The 21,253-nt window shown below is 31.2% G+C and overlaps 1 protein-coding gene across 1 annotated transcript; it reads left to right on the plus strand.

Moving 5' to 3' along the window:
* Positions 1-651: 651 nt before the first annotated feature.
* On the plus strand, positions 652-16,301 carry LOC115874510 (mitochondrial amidoxime reducing component 2-like). Its single transcript, XM_030889661.1, has 7 exons — positions 652-776; positions 3,546-3,816; positions 7,902-8,081; positions 11,935-12,124; positions 14,135-14,346; positions 15,661-15,735; positions 15,795-16,301. The coding sequence occupies exons 2-7, from the start codon at positions 3,563-3,565 to the stop codon at positions 15,907-15,909; spliced, it is 1,026 nt and encodes a 341-aa protein (XP_030745521.1). The 5' UTR covers positions 652-776; positions 3,546-3,562; the 3' UTR covers positions 15,910-16,301.
* The last annotated feature ends 4,952 nt before the right edge of the window (positions 16,302-21,253 follow it).

Below are 21,253 nucleotides of genomic sequence, written 5' to 3' on the forward strand. Positions count from 1 at the left end.
AATGACACTCTGAGTAAAATGATATATCATATGTCAACTTTTGACATTTTTGCTTAAAAAAATCGTATTTTAAATTTCAATCTAAAGTGCCATGGCTGTGTTAAAAACACAAATTTTTAACAAAGGAGCCTTGGAAAAACAGATTTGATCGTCTATATGTTTTTCATGCCTTGTCCTGGCCGACTAAAAGTTGCCCAAATCGTATTTTTAATCATATATATCTCATCATCAAATGGAAATTTTTTACGAATAATTTGGTACCACACACTTTGGCATTTTGAGTCAAATTGTCGTTATGAGCCGCACGTTACAATTTCAAAGAAATCATATGCGAAAAATCAAAAGTTGACATATGGTATGTTATTCTATTCAAAGTGTCATTTTCTATCGAATAAAGTAGAAATATAGCGAGGGCGCCATTTAAAAATCAAAAGTTGTAGTCATTTCCGGTGAAACAGGAAATGACAAAAAACAATTGAATACGTCAATTAATCTTAATTTATGTCATATACCAACATACTAAATCTCGTTTTTTATCTGAAAAAATAAAAAAGTTATAGGGGTGAACCACTTTTGAGACGCACTCGGTACTGTATATTCTAGCGGGCTTAAGTAAATTCGAAATTCCCCGCTTGTGCGCCCGTACTATTAGGTGATTTTGTGCAGTACCGCTCAACTGAAACTAGCGCAGTACTAATCATGTGCTCAAACCGGTAGAAATTAACAAAAAACTGTGGGAGTGTACGATAGAATTTGGTTCAAAAGTTGATTAAAAGGTAAGAATAAATAAATTAGAATAATGCATTTAATTCTGATAATAATTCTTATTTATGTGTTCTAAAATGGTAATTGTTGTTAATGTTGGAGGTCATTACTTGTTACAAATTGGAATTTTAATATTTTTGAGAAGTTATAATTAAAAAAAGATATATTCTTCTGTAAAGAGAGTTAAAGAACTATTTTTGTATAGGGGTGGTGTTTTTGGTATTATATTTTTTTAATTTTGTAAGATAATGGCTAATATATCTGTACTCTGGAGATAATTATTCATATTTATATCTTTTTTGTGTCAATAATCGCATTAAATGATAAATGAGAGCTAAAGACAATATTATTTATTTTGTATATATTTTTTATGTACAAATATTTTAAAATAAAATTACTAATATTCATAATTAAAAATGTACAATTTTCTGTGTTTTTTAAAGGGATTATTTGGTATTACATAAAAATGAAAATTAGTAAGGTGCTGTAAAATATTAAATAGCGTCATATGTTTGCATATTAAATTATTCATTGAGATAAGAGAATCTGTAACAATATTAACAGGAGTAATTTCTTATTTTTCCTGTTTTCTGGATATATCTCAAGGACGATATAAATTTGTGACAGAATTATTTTAATTAGTTATTTCGTTGTTATTTTAAAGATAACTTGCCCCCAACAATATAGCTTTGGTTTAATTAAATAAACTTTTATTTTATATATTTATTTATTAAATTTCTACCCGTTATTTATAACGTACTTATAAGGGATATACAGGGTGGTCCGAACTGTATTCCGGAAACTTCGGCAGCATATTCTGCAGATAAATTAAGTAAAAAAATTCGTATAAATGTATGTCCTAAAACGCGTAATTTCGGAGATAGAGGGTGTAGAAATTTCATTTTTATTTTGATTGAATGACCAAAAGTTCAATAGAAACTGTTTTATCATAATGTTTTCGAAGAAAAAATTAGGATTAATTTGAAAAAGTAAAAAGTTCCCAAATTTCTCATTTCAGTGAAATAACTATCTATTACAAGGCTATTACGGACAAAAAATTATTACTTTTCATTTTCAAAACAGTTAAAATACATATTGACATCAAAATCAAATTCCTCATGTCAAAAAACTCCCAGACACCAATTTTCATCCTCAATATTTGGATGACGTTACTTCAGAAATTATTTCGAAAAAATCGAAATAAAAATAAAACTTCTACACCCTGTATCTCCGAAACTAAGCATTTTAGGACACACAGTTATACGAATTACAAATGCATACAAAAATAGAAAATACATTTTTTACTTATTTTTATCTGCAGAATATGCGGCCGAATTATCCGGAATACAGTTCGAACCACCCTGTATAGTCTGTCCAACGAGTCAGGGAAGATTTCGACAGACGATAAACAATATATGACAGGAAAAAAAAACAATTTTCCTGTGAATTAAAATAACAGACAAGAAATGTCACTGTCATAATATATATCCTCTCAATGAACAGATTTTCATAGCTACTGTCTTTTATCCTTTCGTTGGACAAATTAGGACAAATTATATGTGCCATGTCAATGTGTTGCTTTGAAAATTTCGATACAGAGTATCGATTAGCTTATCGAACATTATAATGCCGATACATCCCTAGAATAGAGAGGGTTAATTTTGTCAAAATTTAATTTTTTCGATTGACCTAAAAATTAGGATCTTTTTTATAATATCTTCGAATATTTTTACTAGCAATTTGCAATTTTTGTAGATTTTTGTTATCTAATATTGACGCTTTTAGGTATAATAATACCTAATAAATCATATGACGTGATAATGTAACGACCTTTAATTTTATATACCTACCTCTGCTACTGTTTTATGGTTTATTATCTAACAATTTTAGGTAAACATTATTGTATGAAAGTAAACAATATACAGAGTACTCTTAATACACTTAAAAGTATGATTTCGAAATTATTTATACCAGTGGTTTAAAATTAAAAATAATATCTGACCACATTAGGTACCTAATATGGAAAAAACTCATTGGTGTAACTACAGGGAAGCCAGGGGGTGCCGGGCCCACCACAGGTACTGTTTGGCACCCCCCAGAGAATCAAATCTTCTTCAATTTTGATTGGCTAAATATTAATTTTTATTTGCTTGTGATGTAGTAAAAATGACTTTTTCTAATTTTGTTTAGTTAATATTATCTTGTTTTGTTGAAAAAGTGTATATTATTTTTTATTTTTTTACAGGCACCCCCCAGAGAATCAAATCTTCTTCAATTTTGATTGGCTAAATATTAATTTTTATTTGCTTGTGATGTGGTAAAAATGACTTTTTCTAATTTTGTTTAGTTAATATTATCTTGTTTTGTTGAAAAAGTGTATATTATTTTTTATTTTTTTACAAAATTTCTAGGCACTTAGGTAATCTACGGGAACACGGTTTGATAACCAAGTCTATCAAATTTATCGATAGAGAAATTCATGTAAAGGTTTTATTCAAAAAATGTGTTTATTTTTTAATATTATTCTTATTTTTTGTTGAAAAACACAAGCCCTAGCAATTTTTCCTGCTTGCTTTCGATTAAACGGCAAATTATATCCAATTGTTTCTTTTATTGAAAAAAAAAACGGCGTCAAGTTACTGAGAAATGACAATCGATGGTAAAATTATATGGTGAATTAAAAGTTATAATTTTATTTTATAAGAAGCTATGAAATGGCGAATTGTGCAACGATTTATCTCTCACCCTGTATACTCTAATATATTTTCTAATATTTTCAGGACCCAAATAGGACGTTATGGGCCTCGGCTACAAACTAACCTTCGTCTCATTGGCATCGGTCTTGGCCGCAGTGGGAGCATATTTCTATCAAAAAAAGAAGAAAGAAATCCTCATCATCCCATGGAGATGGGAAGAAATTGGGAAACTAACCAGACTGAATCTCTACCCATTAAAAAGCGGTCATAGAATCGAACTCAGTCAAGCAGAATGCACGGAGTTTGGATTGAGACAAACGAAAGATGATGAGGAGGTGTTTCAGCTCAGAGATAGGTAATCAGGGTGTTTTCTACACAACCTGTTCACAGTAGTTTTAAAGTACATTCACCTGTACGAAAAACGGGCACCTTAAAATTTTTATGTATATTAAAGTTTAATAAATTTTGTTCTAGTGGGCCGATTTTGATTATTTTTTAAGCAATTTGTAGCTAAATTATTTGAATTTTTTATTATCTCGCTTTTGGGTCCTCATAAACAAACTTATAAAATACCTAGTGTTTATTGTTTGTAAAGATTTAATTTTTAACTCTATGGAAAAGATCAATTTTTGGACTTAATACCATTAATATCATATCTGCTAGACTAACACCACAAAGCATCCCCCTTTAGAACTTCGTCTGTCATGTTAAGAAATGAAAGTAAATAATAAGGCGCCTCTCGTGTTTGTTCGCACTCAAAAAATTTCAATTAATCCCTGTATATATTTTTAATATATTTTTTAAATTTACATTTTTTTAATTGTAAAGTAATATATTACATTTAAATGGAATATATTACATAACAATTATGTCAATTACAGGATTACAAGCTTGTTTTCTAACATTTTTTAAGTAAAACGAATTATAAAATATCAATATATGTATATTTGTCGTAGGTATGAAAAAAGTAAAATATAAAATGGACAAACGCTTACTTACATTGCAATAAAACTTCCACTTACAGTTTTGCAATCCAAACGCAATATTTCTATTTCACAAATAAAAATATCCGACAACACAAAAATCACTGAAACTTCCGCGGCTGACAACGAAAACTGAAAAATATAACGGCACTTTTTGTTTTGGACTTGCATATCAACATTACGCTGTACTATTATGTGTTTGTTGATGAAATAATATAAAATATCTAATTATAACTTGTAAATTTTAATATTTTAACATGATTTTAACTACTTTTCACAATAACTAACTTTTTGTTATCAAGATGACATCATAGATAAATGCAACAAGTTTAGATTGGAAAGCCCGTAAAAATTTTGGGTTGCAAAATTATTTTGGGTCGCGACCGTTATACGCGATCTGGCGCTGCTATAGCGGTCGCTAAGAACAACGGCAAACAAAAACAGAAATAATTTTCTCTTGTCAAAGTCAGAATCTTCAAAAATCATAATAATCTTTCAAAATCTAAACCGCTCTCATTAAATTAATTCCGAAAAGTGTTTATACCGTCCATTTTCAAAGTAATTATTGCTATCTTGTGAGTTCAATTCAAGTTTTATTTACTCCAACCGGTGATAATTGTGAAAAAGTGGCATTAAAAACTTAAAAAGCTGTGCTGTGAACTGTGAACTGCAAAAACCATCGTGGATCGTGGCATAACGTCGGTTTCCAATGTTTCATAGGTATTTCATACATGCGTCCTTATATAAAATAAAGTTTCTTGTATGCAAAACACTGTATTTTATTTATAAAATTAACGAAAATAATAATAAATTTGAATAAACAATATTTGGCGATATAATTCCGAAAAAAGCCGAACCGCTCCGAAATTTTCAAAAGTTTTGGGTCGCGACCGTTGCAAGAACAGCGCCAAATAGTGTTTACATTGTCCTTATGGGCACTTTCCAATCTAAACTTGTTTCATTTATCTATGGATGACATTTTAGACGGCAACTGATGACATATATGTCATAATATTTCAATCTTAAATATGTATGTAATATAATTTAAATTACTATAATGCAACTTTATACTAAGAAAACATTTATACATTCACAAAATACAACAAAGTCTAATAATATAGTTTGAAAACAATGAATTTTGAATTAAAATTGAAAAAGTTAAGCGCGACCCCTTGTGTCAAAATTAAATGATTAAATTTTCGCAATTTTGACACCATTTGATGACCGGTAGCGCCTCTAGTGTTCGTTCGGGCGGTTGAGCTTTTACACTTACACCCGCTTATGGCCATCTGTTGCCATTAAGGAAAAAGTTCTAAAAGGGGATATTTTGTGACTAACACTGCCCGACAGACAATAATAATATGGTTTTTTAAAGACAGTGACGTTACATAAATCATAAACATTATTGTAAATGTCTGTTGACTAGGACCAAAAGCAACGGCATATGAACGGCATGGCATAGATAAATGCAACAAGTTTAGATTGGAAAGCCCGTAAAAATTTTAGGTCGCGAAATTATTTTGGGTCGCGACCGTTATACGCGATCTGGCGCTGCTATAGCGGTCGCTAAGAACAACGGCAAACAAAAACAGAAATAATTTTCTCTTGTCAAAGTCAGAATCTTCAAAAATCATAAAATCTTTCAAAATCTAAACCACTCATTAAAGAAATTCCGAAAAGTGTTTATAGCGTCCATTTTCAAAGTAATTATTGCTATCTTGTGAGTTTAATTCAAGTTTTATTTACTCCAGCCGGTGATAATTGTGAAAAAGTGGCATTAAAAACTGAAAAAGCTGTGTTGTGAACTGTGAACTGCAAAAACCATCGTGGATCGTGGCATAACGTCGGTTTCCAATGTTTCATAGGTATTTCATACATGCGTCCTTATATAAAATAAAGTTTCTTGTATGCAACACACTTGTAGTCTTTTATTTATAAAATTAAACGAAAAAATAATAAATTTGAATAAACAATATTTGGCGATATAATTCCGGAAAAAGCCGAACCGCTCCGAAATTTTCAAAAGTTTTGGGTCGCGACCGTTGCAAGAATAGCGCCAAATAGTGTTTACATTGTCCTTATGGGCACTTTCCAATCTAAACTTGTTGCATTTATCTATGGATGACATTTTAGACGGCAACTGATGACATATATGTCATAATATTTCAATCTTAAATATGTATGTAATATAATTTAAATTACTATAATGCAACTTTATACTAAGAAAACATTTATACATTCACAAAATACAACAAAGTCTAATAATATAGTTTGAAAACAATGAATTTTGAATTAAAATTGAAAAAGTTAAGCGCGACCCCTTGTGTCAAAATTAAATGATTAAATTTTCGCAATTTTGACACCATTTGATGACCGGTAGCGCCTCTAGTGTTCGTTCGGGCGGTTGAGCTTTTTTACACTTACACCCGCTTATGGCCATCTGTTGCCATTAAGGAAAAAAGTTCTAAAGGGGGATATTTTGTGACTAACACTGCCCGACAGACAATAATAATATGGTTTTTTAAAGACAGTGACGTTACATAAATCATAAACATTATTGTAAATGTCTGTTGACTAGGACCAAAAGCAACGGCATATGAACGGCATGGCATAGATAAATGCAACAAGTTTAGATTGGAAAGCCCGTAAAAATTTTAGGTCGCGAAATTATTTTGGGTCGCGACCGTTATACGCGATCTGGCGCTGCTCTAGCGGTTGCTAAGAACAACGGCAAACAAAAACAGAAATAATTTTCTCTTGTCAAAGTCAGAATCTTCAAAAATCATAATAATCTTTCAAAATCCAAACCGCTCTCATTAAAGAAATTCCGAAAAGTGTTTTTAGCGTCCATTTTCAAAGTAATAATTGTTATCTTGTGAGTTTAATTCAAGTGTTATTTACTCCAACCGGTGATAATTGTGAAAAAAGCTGTGTTGTGAACTGTGAACTGAAAAAACCATTGTGGATCGTGGCATAACGTCGGTTTCCAATTTTTCATAGGTATTTCATACATGCGTCCTTATATAAAATAAAGTTTCTTGTATGCAACACACTGTCTTTTATTTATAAAATTAAACGAAAATAATAATAAACTTGAATAAACAATATTTGGCGATATAATTCCGGAAAAAGCCGAACTGTTCCGAAATTTTCAAAAGTTTCGGGTCGCAACCGTTGCAAGGATAGCGCCAAATAGTGTTTACATTGTCCTTATGGGCACTTTCCAATCTAAACTTGTTTCATTTATCTATGCGGCATGGTTTTAATGTAAAAATACGAAAAAATGTTAATCTAATTTTGACACATCTGAACAAATACGATAATAAATTTGCCTCAATTCAAGGACTTTTATTTTAATATTGTAATATAACAAACAACATAAAAAAGAATACAGAATAAAGCAGTTATTTTCCGCTGGATTAATATAATTTGTATATTAACCCAGGTCGAATTTCAGATGCTTGGTAGTGTACTCAGAGAGCGACAATGAATTCCGTACTGCCAGAACCTACCCCAAGATGGTACTCATAGATGTTTCAGTGCACGATGATAAGTACCTAGCAGTCGATGCACCCACCATGAGAACATTGTATGTTAAGATTCCCAATTCTCAAGACAACAAGAATACTTTAGTTAGGTGAGTTATAGAAGATAGATTTACCTACGTCAGTGAGTTAAGAAGCTCTTACTCTTAACTCACGCATTTTGAGTGAGTTAAGAGCTTCTTAACTCACGAATTTTCATTACCGCACTCCTTGTTTAGATGACTACCAAAGAGAAAAAAATATTTTGTAAAACATTTATTGCACTAAATGAGGAAAATGCATGTTTTTAAATAATGGTTTTAAAAAATAGTTCATATAATTACAAATTGAACAAAAAAAAATCGTTGATATCGGTTAAGAAATGCCTCTAATATAAAATAATTAAATATTGGTAATTTAAATGGCCGGGCAAACGCTCTCTACCGCGCCTTGCCGCTGTGACGTCACCCGCCGTTCTTCTGGTTGAGTGGAGCCAGACGCGTGTTTATTTTACACAGTTTGCTTTTAAACGCTATTGAATCCGAGTCAAAATTTTAGTTATTTGTGTTAATTAATACAGAATTAGTAATTAGTGATATTTATAAATAGTAATGGATGAGCGAAAACAGAAAAAAATGGTCCAAAGCCATGAGAAGAGATGAAAAGAAAAACGTTAAATTATTCTCTATCTTTACGATTTATTGTTGTGAAGATCATTTTGAAATAAGTTCATATATTTATGCATATTGTCTTACATAGGTATATGTGTGGGCCCAGAATCGACACTTAGCGTTCCTAAAAATCTCGCAAGAGACAGGCTCTGTGAATGGGTTAGGGGTGCGACGTTCCGGGACTGGAATGACAGTCCCGGAATGGAACATGCCAAGAAAATCCTAGCAGGGCCATCCAAACATAGAACAGGAGAACTCTTAAAGGCCGGTAGGAATGGAGCGCGTACGCTCACTGCAGTGTACACGGGCCACTGCCGGCTGAGATCTCACCTACAGAGGATGAGACTGGTGGAAGACGCCGAATGCCGACTCTGTATGGAAGATGACGAAACAATGAAGCACGTTATGTGTACCTGCCCCGCTGGGGGCAGGACCAGGTTTGAGATGTTTGGCAAACCCATGCTAAACCTATCAGACCTAGGAGACATATCGCCCTCAGACATAACGGCCTATATTAAGAGGCTGGGTCTTGAGGGTGAACTTTGACGCTCTTGTATATTAGAGTTTGTAGAAACTGAGCCACAAAAGGCCCTCGCGGCCGCAGTGGAGGGTCCCATGGGACCCACTCTAAGTCAATACAATACAATACAATACATAGATATATGAAATTTGAATGTAGAGGGTTATTCATTATATTTTGACATACACATAAAGCCTTAACTGCAAGTTTTAGAGGAAAACATTAAATAAAAAAGTTGCATGGTTTTCATATACTCTCTTTTAAAATTAATTCTAGTTATACAGAGTGTCTCAAAAAAGGTGGTCCAGAAAATTGTAGGTATTTTTCGCTTTTCAACTGTCAATATTTCGTAAACATTTGAAGATAGGTATAGGATATTATACATGAAATATATCTAGAATATCTAGAAATTTCCGAAGAATCTAAAAATATATAGGGTGTTTCACTTAAAAAAGTAACTTAATTTTGGCGTTTGCTTATGGGACACCTTGTATAATATTTTCATTACTGATACACAATTTATTTCCTATAATTTCGTAAAAAAAACAATCTTTAAAAATAACAAGGATAAGGGGGTGTCAATATATAAAAAAATTTTCTTTTTCACGCTATGCTCTGGAGTTATTTTTCCACGTACTAAAGAAATATTTTTGTCTCTTTTCACTTCTACATAACCTACAGCATTATCTCCATACGTCTCCCTACCTGATCTGACAAATAAGTTTATAACATTAAAATTTATAACTATATAAAAGTTCGTAACAGTAGGTACCTACTTATACTTAAATATGCCTCAGTACTACAAAGAATAAATGTTACATACCTCTCTGTTTTTTGTCTCTGTCCTCGTAATTCAGCACCAATAAATTGGGAATTTGTATTTATAAAAGCAGCCAATATAAAAGCATCGACTTTTGGCAAGTTATCTGATTGTGCTTTTACAAACCCGGAATCTGCCATTACTTAAAAAATTCTCAGAACACACAACACATACAAATAATAACTGCACAAAAAAAGCATAAAAAGCTCCTTCAATCAACGCTATAAGCAACAAAAATGTCTTAGTACGCCACCTAAATACGTACATAAACGGAACACGTCTGGCTGCTGCTGGCCATCGCGCGTCGACGAGAACGGCGGGTGACGTCAGACCAATAGAATATCGTTTCAATTCGCGAGGCGTCGTTTGCGTTATCCATAGTATTTTAATGGCCCGTTTTATAAAAATGTGGTACTGCTTTCAAGAAAAAAGTTTTTTTTTGCATTTACACATATTTATTCTAATAAATTGAACAGTTTCTGGCGAAATATAAAATGCATGCATCTTCCTCATTGGAAAAATATGTTGTGAGTACCTTTTCATTTCCATAGTTGTGTACATTTTTTTCGGTGCACCATTTTTCATACTTAAGAGTATGTATATTCATACTTCTGTTTCGATCTTGCTGGAAGCAATCCAGAAATGTCTCTGAATGCCTCTTCCTTCAATGTAGGAGGGAATACTTTTCGAATCAATATTACTTATTAATAATATTATTATTATAAACAATGAATTAAAATTGAAACTTCGAAAGATATCTATGGTAGTGAACTGTTATTTTCACATATGTTATTTTAGAAGTTACAAAATAACAGCTTAAAATAACAAATATATGATATTTATTAGTTTTATTGTTAAACAGTAAAAACATGAAAAAAATTTTTCGATGCCAAATAACAGTTATGTCTGCCATGTATATGTGCCATGTCTGTTATTTTATAGAAGTTACAAAATAACAGCTTAAAATAACATATTTATGGTGTTTATTCATTTTAAACAGTAAAAAATAAAAGACATTAAGTCTTCGAAAAACATCGATGCCAGTGAGCTGTTATTTTCATATCTGTTATTTTTTAGAAGTTACAAAATAACAGTTCAAAATAACACATTTATGGTGTCTATTGATTTCAAACAGTAAAAAACATTAAGAGTCTTCGAAAAAAATCGATGCCCGTGAGCTGTTATGCTTTTATAACTGTTATTTGTCGATAAGTCACAACTGTGGCGTGCCTGGTAACTTGACGGTTGATACTAATGAAAAAATCCAAAAATGCTGAAAATATTTGCGTTCAAATTTAAAACAAAAAACAAAACAAAATTGTAGTTGTTGTGTTAAACATTTATTGCACTAAATTGTTAAATTATGTTATGAGTACCTTTTCATTTCCATAGTTGTGTACTTTTTTTCGGTGCACCATTTTTCATACTTAGAATAAGTATATTCATACTTCTGTTTCGATCTTGCTGGAAGCAATCCAGAAATGCCTCTGAATGCCTCTTCTTCAATGTAGGAGGGAATACTTTCCGAATCGCTCATTTTTTAAACTAGTGGCATCAAATATTATTTACTGTCATATTGACATTGCCATGCATGGTGTTATTTGAACAAAGGTATTAAGGTAATTGATTTTTAGGATAGGTATATAGTTAAGTACAATAATTTTTAATATTCATTATGTGTTTTTATAGTTAGACGTAGATAAAATATTGTACAATACACGTGAGTTAACTCCATTAAGATACTTGTGTGGTTAACTTTCACACTCTTAATGATGCTGTTAACTTACTTGTATCGTAAATATCTATTAATTTTCTAATATTTTTGATTAAAAATTATACAATACTATCTAAAAAAACCAGCGTCAGATTTAGCTTGTTACCGTATATGTAAATTGTTATCAAATGTCATCGATCATTTCCAAGCCAACTTGACGCCGTATTTATTTGTTAATTAGATTGCACAAAGGGGAAGAAATCTTTGCTATTGATTGCGGAGACGAAGCTGCATCTTGGTTTTCAAGATACATTTTGGAGAAAGATAATGGTTTGAGGTTAGGATTTCACGATGCAAGTAGAGGACGGGACATAACAAAAACGCACAAGAACATTTTGGATTACTATATTAATTTATCCAATTACTCAACAGTAAGTAAGACGTTCACAGGTTACATACTGTGATTTTTTAAAATAATTTCTGATTTAGTTTTTTTCATAACATATTTGGATATGATTCGCCGGAAGATAACTGTGTATATAGATCATACCAAATAAACTTTTAGTCACGTGATTAAGCTTACACATGTTTTCTTTTAATCAAAATATTTTGGGAAACAAAAATGAATTAATTATAAATATATAAACACTTATTATTTAGATCAACAAAACTCACCTCCTTAACAGCACTTAAGGGACATAAAGGGTCATTACTACGGCTTTCTCGCTTAAAATATTCTAATAAGGTTGTGATGAGTTTTTTGCAACGGCTGTTAAGCTGCTTCGGCATCTTGTACACTTCGCACTAAAAGCGGTTCTAAAAAGAACCATTTTTCGATTGCACGGTCTGCTAATAAACATTTTCAAGCTTAAAGTATCACAACTAGGGAATGCAATCCCGCAAATGCGGGATCCCTCTGTGATTCCGCGGGATCAAATTTGCGGGATTTACCGTGCGGGATCTGCGGGATTGACACCAGGGGATTCCCCTTACGGCTTGGCCATTAAAAATAAGTGAAACAAACAGGTTAGTAATTAGATTTCTTTCTGGCGTGACGTGAAAGTGAAGAAAAGCGTTTAACTAGTACTTGTGGACATTTTCGTCAAATAAACTGCCGGACATAATTATCGGGACAAGCAAAATTTTAGGGTAAATTTAAAGTTGAATATCTCTTGAACTAAAAAAGATTTTGGGATGCGGTTTGGACCAGGTTTTAGATGCATCTATTGTGATTAAGATACTATGTGATTTTTTTAAATATATTTAGTGAATTCTTGTATACAGGGTGTTTTACAAGAGTGTGAAAATTTGGTTAAGAATCTTTTTTACCGCAAATTTACAGTTTTTAAAAAATCGAAATTTTTATCAAGTACGACTAATCTGTATTGAAATTACAACGTAACTAAAAGTTTAATTGATATGAAATATACAGGGTGGTCCGAACTTTATTCCGGAAACTTCGGCAGCCATATTCTGCATAAAAAAATAATTAAAAAAGTTCGTATAAATGTATGTCCTAAAATGCTTAGTTTCAGAGATACAGGGTGTAGGAGTTTCATTTTTATTTCGATTTTTGCCAAATAATTTCTGAAGTAACGTCAATATTTCGAAGAAAATTGGTGTCTAGGAGTTTTTGACATGAGAAATTTGATTTTGATGTCAATATGACTCCTACTGGTAGAGGCGCCACTTACAGGTGTTTTAACTGTTTTGAAGCGTAATAACTTTTTGTCGAACCTGTATAAAACTACCGAGTGAAAAAATATACATGTCTGTGACTTTTTACGTAAAAATATCTCTTTGTAAAAATCGCTACGAGCAACCGTTCTCAAGATATTTAGAATGGAAATAGTCAATACATGACATTATTGACGAAAAATAAACACGTTGAGTAGATAGTTATTTCACTGAAACAATAAGTTTGGGAAACTTTTTATTTTTTTTAAATTGATCATAAATTTTTCTGCCAAAAATGATGATAAAACAATTTCTGTTGAACTTTTGGCCTAAAAACTTTTAAATTTATGATCTCAGTCTAATAACTATTTAGTCAACGTGTTTAATTTATGTCAGCGATGACAGGTATTGATAATTTCGATTCCAAATATGTCGAAAACCAATACTCGTAGCGATTTTTACCAAGAGACATTTTTTACGTAAAAACGTCGTAAATCTATATTTTTTACTCAGTAGTTTTATACAGGTGCGGACGAAAAGTTATTACTCTTCAAACCAGTTAAAAAATATGTAGGTGGCGCCTCTACTAGTAGGAGTCATATTGACATCAAAATCAAATTTCTCTTAACGTTTCTCCGTTCCTTTGTGATATTTGCCAGGCTGTATGTATAAATAGCTTTGCATTTCAGCATAAATATTTTTTTGGAACTTGGGAAATATTTTTTTATATGTTTACTACTTAGTAATAAGTATTTTTTTACTAGGGACTGTACTCTGACTTAACTGCAATCCTTCTGGTCAACCAAGCCTCTATTCGCGATTTGAACAAAAGAATAAACAAGTCTACTGTTTCGGTAGACAATTTCCGTCCCAACGTCATTGTGGACGGCCCTTGCTTGGAACCATACGCAGAGGACCAATGGGAGTGGATCAAAATTGGAGACGTGGTACTACGTAATGTCAAAGAGTGTACAAGGTTAGAAAAATTATTGAAAGAGTTAAATTTTAGAAATAACTTTTTTTCTTAAAATTTACTAGGTATGTTTTGAAACAATAAAGATGAAAACGTACTTAACTATTCTTATAATAGAAATCACGAGGTATCATCAAAAGAATAACAATGCAAGTTATTTTGGAACTGCCAAACTGTTCCGCAAAATTTTCTATTCAAAATAAGAATTAGTCAAATCTGTTTTATCTAAATAATAGTTGAAATTGTTATTATTTAAAAATAACAGGTTTATGTTATTTAGTGATTCTATTGTTAAACAATAAAGACACGAAAAAGAATCTTTAAAAAACATCGATGCCAGTATAACAGTTTAAAATAACAGATTTATGGTAATTCTTGATTTTATAGTTAAACAGTAAAAACAAAAATAATTTCGATGAACAATGAATTAAAATTGAAACTTATCTATACTACTACCATAGAAAGATATCTATGGTAGTGAACTGTTATTTTCACATATATTATTTTACAAGTTACAAAATAACAGATATATGATATTTATTAGTTTTATTGTTAAACAGTAAAAACATGAAAAAAATCTTCGAAAAACGTCGATGCCAAATAACAGTTATGTCTGCCATGTATATGTGCCATGTCTGTTATTTTATAGCAGTTACAAAATAACAGCTTAAAATAACACATTTATGGTGTTTATTTATTTTAAACAATAAAAAACATTAAGAATCTTTGAAAAACATCGATGCCAGTGAGCTGTTATTTTCATACCTGTTATTTTTTAGAAGTTACTAAATAACAGCTTAAAATAACACATTTATGGTGTTTATTCATTTTAAACAGTAAAAAACATTAAGAGTCTTCGAAAAACATCGATGCCAGTGAGCTGTTATTTTCATACCTGTTATTTTTTAGAAGTTACAAAATAACAGTTTAAAATAACACATTTATGGTGTCTATTGATTTCAAACAGTAAAAAACATTAAGAGTCTTTGAAAAAAATCGATGCCAGTGAGCTGTTATATTTTTATAACTGTTATTGGCCGGTAAGTCACAACTGTGGCGTGCCTGGTAACTTGACGGTTGATACTAATGAAAAAATTCAAAAATACTGAAAATGTTTGCGTTCAAATTTAAAATATTGTAAATTGTAAATATGGACGGTAATGCCAAAGTTTTTTTGCCACACCTTTAAAACTAGAAAAACATATAAGTTCATATATAGTAAATTTAAGTATTCCTTAACAAAAAAAAGTTTTATAAAACATTTTTTTGTTAAGGATATTATGATTTAATTTAATTAATGATATGATTTTTTTCCAGATGTATTATGACAACTATCGATCCAGAAAATGCTTCCAGAAGTAGCGATAGAGAGCCACTAAAAACACTAGAAACGTTAGTACCTTTATTACATTTTTTTATATATTTAATTTAAATCATGGTTATATTTTTAGATACCGTTTAAGTAATGGTCCAAGCAGCCTACCAACCATGGGAATCAACTGCGAAACTAGAAAGTCTGGATTAATTAAGGTTGGCGACCCTGTATATATCCCTAAAAGCGATTGAGAATGAATTTAATAAAATATTTTAAACGAAAAAGGAAACGTGGTAGTATCTGTAAGAAATTTTAAATCTCTGCAGATTAGCTAGGATATAAAACATGATCTGTAATATATTTTAGAATTCTTAATTTATATATATTTTTTGTTCATTTTAACAGTGAAAATGTAGGTACTTAATTTTATTGCAGCCTTTTATAATATACAAACTTTCATTTTTTTTCTGACTTATATATATAAATTTTGTTTTTTTTAGAAATCATCAATTTCAGATTAACTCTTAGACATCATATAGATGTAATAATATATTTTGTTGTTCCTAATATTGATTATTATTGTTGAAATGTAATGTGAAATAAGCTAATACGATATTTTATTTAAATAAAACTATTGTCTTAACTTTTGTTGTTTTATTTATATTCAACAAAAGCAAAAAATTGGCTCAAAAAAGATCTCTCTTTCAGATCACTTTGAATAATCCTAAGATATGAATAAATATATTTCGATAGTTCCAGAGAAATTAATAAATAATTAAAAATATATTTTTTCAGCCTATCTAAAAAAAAATAGTAAAAATACAAGACCTGTATTTTTAATATTTTAATCAAAACTATATTAGGCATTTACTTTAGATGGTCTGTACTTACTTTGCTTTAAATACTGTAAACTTAAATCATACAGGGTGTTCAAAATTCTACGCCAAATATTCTAAAATATAAAATGAATTTTCTTTGTTATTTTTGAAATAGAACACCCTGTATATTATATTTTAAAGGATAAGGGAAATAAGGTTGTTATATTAGATAAAAAAGGCTATTACGATAAGGTTAACAACTTAATCGATAATGGCCCCTACATAAATTTGAAAAAGAATCCTTTGTCTAAGATGGTAGCAGACGTTAAAAAAACTCTAAAAGAATGTAACACCCTTATTGATCTTTCTTTAAAGAGGAAATTGCAAGTATCCAATCCCTCATTACCAAAATTGTATGCTTTGCCAAAAATTCATAAACCGGACAAGTCTATGCGCCCAATTGTATCGGCTGTAGGTTCTCCGACTTATAATTTGGCAAAATGATTATCAAGGGAGTTCGAAAATTTACCTGATCATGAACCTTCTTTCTCAGTTAAAAATAATATTGAATTCATTAACAAAATTAAAGATATAACATTGCATGAAGGTGAAATTTTGGTCTACTTTGATGTATCTTCGTTGTTCCCAAGTGTTCCAATTCCACATATTTTAGGCTACTTAAAGGAATTACTGAACGCAAATGGTCTCGACAACAAAACTGTGAGTGAATATATTGAGCTTACATCGTTATGTATGAAACAAAATTGTTTTCAATTTAATAACAACTTTTTTGAACAGCGGGAAGGTACAGAAATGGGTAATCCATTGTCTCCATTTTTGGCTAATTTATTCATGAGCAGGTTTGAAGTGGAGGCTAAGAATCAGTTTGGGTATTTTCCAAGAGTATGGTTTAGGTATGTGGATGATATTTTTGCTGTTTTTGACACACATTCAGACACTATAGATAATTTTATTTCTAAGTTAAATAATCGTTTTCCTTCCATTAAATTTACGCATGAAATTGAGAACAACGACAGATTACCATTTCTAGATGTATTAGTTATTAGAAATACTAATAATTGCCTGGCATTTGATATCTATAGGAAAAATACGACCACACGCAGATATATTCCTAATGAATCACATCATAGTGTTGAACATAAAATGGCTAGTTTAAATTTCTTAGTTCATAGATTACTTAGTTTCCCACTTTCCAACGAAAGATATGAAATAGAAAGAGATTACATTAGGAATGTAGCTGAGTGTAATGGATATTCCCCTTCACTAGTTGATAAATTAATTAGAAAACGTAGGTGTAGGTTAATGATTTCTGAAAATTCGACTTTTCAAGTGGAGAAAGATACGTCTAAATATTTTTCGATACCGTTTGATAGAGTGTTATCCCGTGGTTTAAAAGGAATTTTTAAGAATGTCAATTATAAACTTGTGTATAGTGCTAATAATAAATTACAACAATTATAGGTAATTCAAAGGATTTTTTTTTTAGAATTTAGAATGAGTTGGAGGGGGGTTAATCACTTCGACCTTACAGATCCATTGTGTCCCCCTTTCTTGAATCATAACTCATCATACAGTCCCAGGGCTTTGACAAAAGCCAGTATCTGGGACGGTTTTATAGAGGGTAGTTCTCCATCTCCAATATCAGTCGTACCAAAATTCATGGCACGAATGGTTGTCGTCTCGGCGCAATTCAAAGGATAAAACACCTCCACTGGAAAGGTCGGGTATTTATGAAATTTCTTGTAAAGATTGTAATCAGAAATATGTTGAGCAAACTAGAAGATCAATATTAACTAGATTTAAAGAACATTTAGCTCAGATAAGATATGGTAGACCGGATAAATCTTGCGTTGCCGAACATATTGTTGATAATGAACATTGTATAGATCTTAATAATTTAAAATTAATTAAACAAGTCTCAAATTACAGGCAATTAGATGCATATGAAAGCATCAGAATTAATAAATGTAAAGATAGTAGGAACAGAGGCAAAGGTCCAATTCCATCAAGTTCTTTGTTCCTACTACTCTAGTGGCGGAAATCTAATTATTAGCTTTTTTCGGGTTCTTGTTATTACCGATTCTGAACCGTCCTAGAACTCTGAAGCGCATGAGCAAATGAAATAATGTCTTCATATTTCCTTCTGCGCATACGCATCACAGTTCTAGGACGGTTCAGAATCGGTAATAACAAGAACCCGAACAAAGCTATTGTTACGCTCAGTGGGTTCTGACTCGGCTGGCTAGATTTTGCCACGCCCACTCGGTGCCTACTGGGCGAGTATATAAACGCTCAACTTGTAGATTGTACTTTAGTTTATAATCATCTGCTGATGATGCTAACATGGTTAGCGAAACGCGCGTCCAGTGTAAAAGTAAAAGTGTTTTGGTGTATTGTGGTGATTTAGTGTTTTTATTTTGCTGTGTAACACCAAAGGTTCCAACCCTCAACTGTAATGATTTAAGATTACTATATTTATAGTAAAGTAAGAACAAATCATCTAAAGTAAATACCTGATATAGTTTTGTATTTTTAATATTTTTTTTAAGAAGGCTGAAAAAATATTTATTTATTAATATATGTGAAACTATCAAAATAAATTAAAAAATATTGTAATGATGTGAATAACAATTTCTGTATAAATAATTATTTGTTTTCATATCTTTTTTTTATTTAAATCAGTGTCATAGTGTCAAAATATCTTAAAGTGCCAAAAATCAGATATAGAGCATAGATAAATGAAACAAGTTTAGATTGGAAAGTGCCCATAAGGACAATGTAAACACTATTTGGCGCTATTCTTGCAACGGTCGCGACCCAAAACTTTTGAAAATTTCGGAGCGGTTCGGCTTTTTCCGGAATTATATCGCCAAATATTGTTTATTCAAATTTATTATTATTTTCGTTTAATTTTATAAATAAAATACAGTGTGTTGCATACAAGAAACTTTATTTTATATAAGGACGCATGTATGAAATACCTATGAACACTGGAAATCGACGTTATACCACGATCCACGATGGTTTTTGCAGTTCACAGTTCTCAGCACAGCTTTTTAAGTTTTTAATGCCACTTTTTCACAATTATCACCGGTTGGAGTAAATAAAACTTGAATTAAACTCACAAGATAGCAATAATTTCTTTGAAAATGGACGCCATAAACACTTTTCGGAATTTCTTTAACGAGAGCGGTTTAGATTTTGAAAGATTATTATGATTTTTGAAGATTCTGACTTTGACAAGAGAAAATTATTTCTGTTTTTGTTTGCCGTTGTTCTTAGCGACCGCTATAGCAGCGCCAGATCGCGTATAACGGTCGCGACCCAAAATAATTTCGCGACCTAAAATTTTTACGGGCTTTCCAATCTACTATGGATATAGAGCTTTTTTGGAACCACTGGCTCTGGGTCAGTAAGGTCATTAAGAATAACTTCACTAAGTGAAAATAATTTTAGGGTTTTAGTTTAATAATTATCGGGATCTTTATATTAACTCTCAGTTTAGAAAAAGTTATTAATTAACAAATGCATAATTAAAGTTAAAATTGGGATACAAACCTTTCGACCGCGGATTATTGTTTATTCATGTATCCCAACACTCCATGAATTTTCTTATTCCTTAATATTAATATTTAATATAGTTAAATAATTTTTTAAGTTGTTGTTTTAAAGTAACACAACGCGCGCGGAAGCCAGACTACCCGTTTTTAGCTCTGTTTTCAGGGCTCTGTAAAAATTACAAATATTTGAACTACAGTTCCGGGAGCTAGAACATTTTTTAGTAAATTTCTTCATCTTTTTGGATTTTTTTTCATATTTCGAAAATCTTCAATATTTTTCGAGGTATTCCAAAAAAACACACCCCCACTTTTTTTCACTTAATTGTTAAAAACTTTAGTAATTTTTTCAGCGCCTTTTCGGACTTTTTCTTAAACTTTCTAGCTGACAATACGAATCGAGTGCCACCACATGCGTAATTTTCGACGAATATTGAAAAATTTTACTAAAAATGATACATGTGAACCAGACTATACAGGGTGTCCCAAATATAAGTGCACTGGTAGTATAAAACACGCCAAAAAAAAATGGAAAATTCGAAATTTTTTGGAATTTTTTTAGTTTTTAGTTAAAAAACATAATTTCTTGGTAATATGACAACATAGGTATTAGATTGAATTTACAAGAAATAAAATCCAGAAAAGATCCAGTGGTTCTCAAAATTTTAGTAAAAAATTATTTTTTTGGAAATTTTCAAAGTAAAATAACTCCGTTATTTTGGACTTATTTGAAAAACGATATAGAGAAAATATGTTTCTTTTATCGAGATCTACCAACCCTTAAAGTACTTATTTCTGGGACACCCAGTATAACCTTATTTTCTTTTTAGCATCTAATTTTTACTTTTCACAATACTATAGATAGTAGACCCTCGAGTAAATCCCCATTGAGCATCTTGTGCTCTACTACTATAAACATTGAGAACATTAAATAAATACCGTATGATCGGAAAAAACGGCGTCAGCGACGGCTATGAAGTGAAGACCGCAGTCATTTTATATGCAAACGAGTTGAAGCCTGGCGCATCCACCACGTCATAAGGAAAAAAATACTTTTTTTTTAATTAAATGAAAAACAAAAAGTCCGACGACGACAGTTTTTAGAAGAGCCAATTAGCTATCTTTTAGTAAAAAGCCACTTTCTAGAGCAAGTCGTTACTTCAGTAGAGACGACACAGATAAACATTAGCAACTTATAT

Source organism: Sitophilus oryzae, unplaced genomic scaffold, assembly GCF_002938485.1.
Source record: "Sitophilus oryzae breed Bouriz unplaced genomic scaffold, Soryzae_2.0 scaffold_1297_pilon_pilon, whole genome shotgun sequence".
NCBI classification, from domain to species: Eukaryota; Metazoa; Arthropoda; class Insecta; order Coleoptera; family Curculionidae; genus Sitophilus; species Sitophilus oryzae.

What these genes read in the sequence shown, in the direction of transcription:
- LOC115874510 (XM_030889661.1), top strand. Translation starts at nt 3,563, where the DNA reads ATGGGCCTCGGCTACAAACTAACCTTCGTCTCATTGGCATCGGTCTTG. An exon ending in GTGTTTCAGCTCAGAGATAG is followed by an intron (nt 3,817 to 7,901) that starts GTAATCAGGGTG and finishes GTCGAATTTCAG; the next exon opens with ATGCTTGGTAGTGTACTCAG. An exon ending in AATGTCAAAGAGTGTACAAG is followed by an intron (nt 14,347 to 15,660) that starts GTTAGAAAAATT and finishes ATTTTTTTCCAG; the next exon opens with ATGTATTATGACAACTATCG.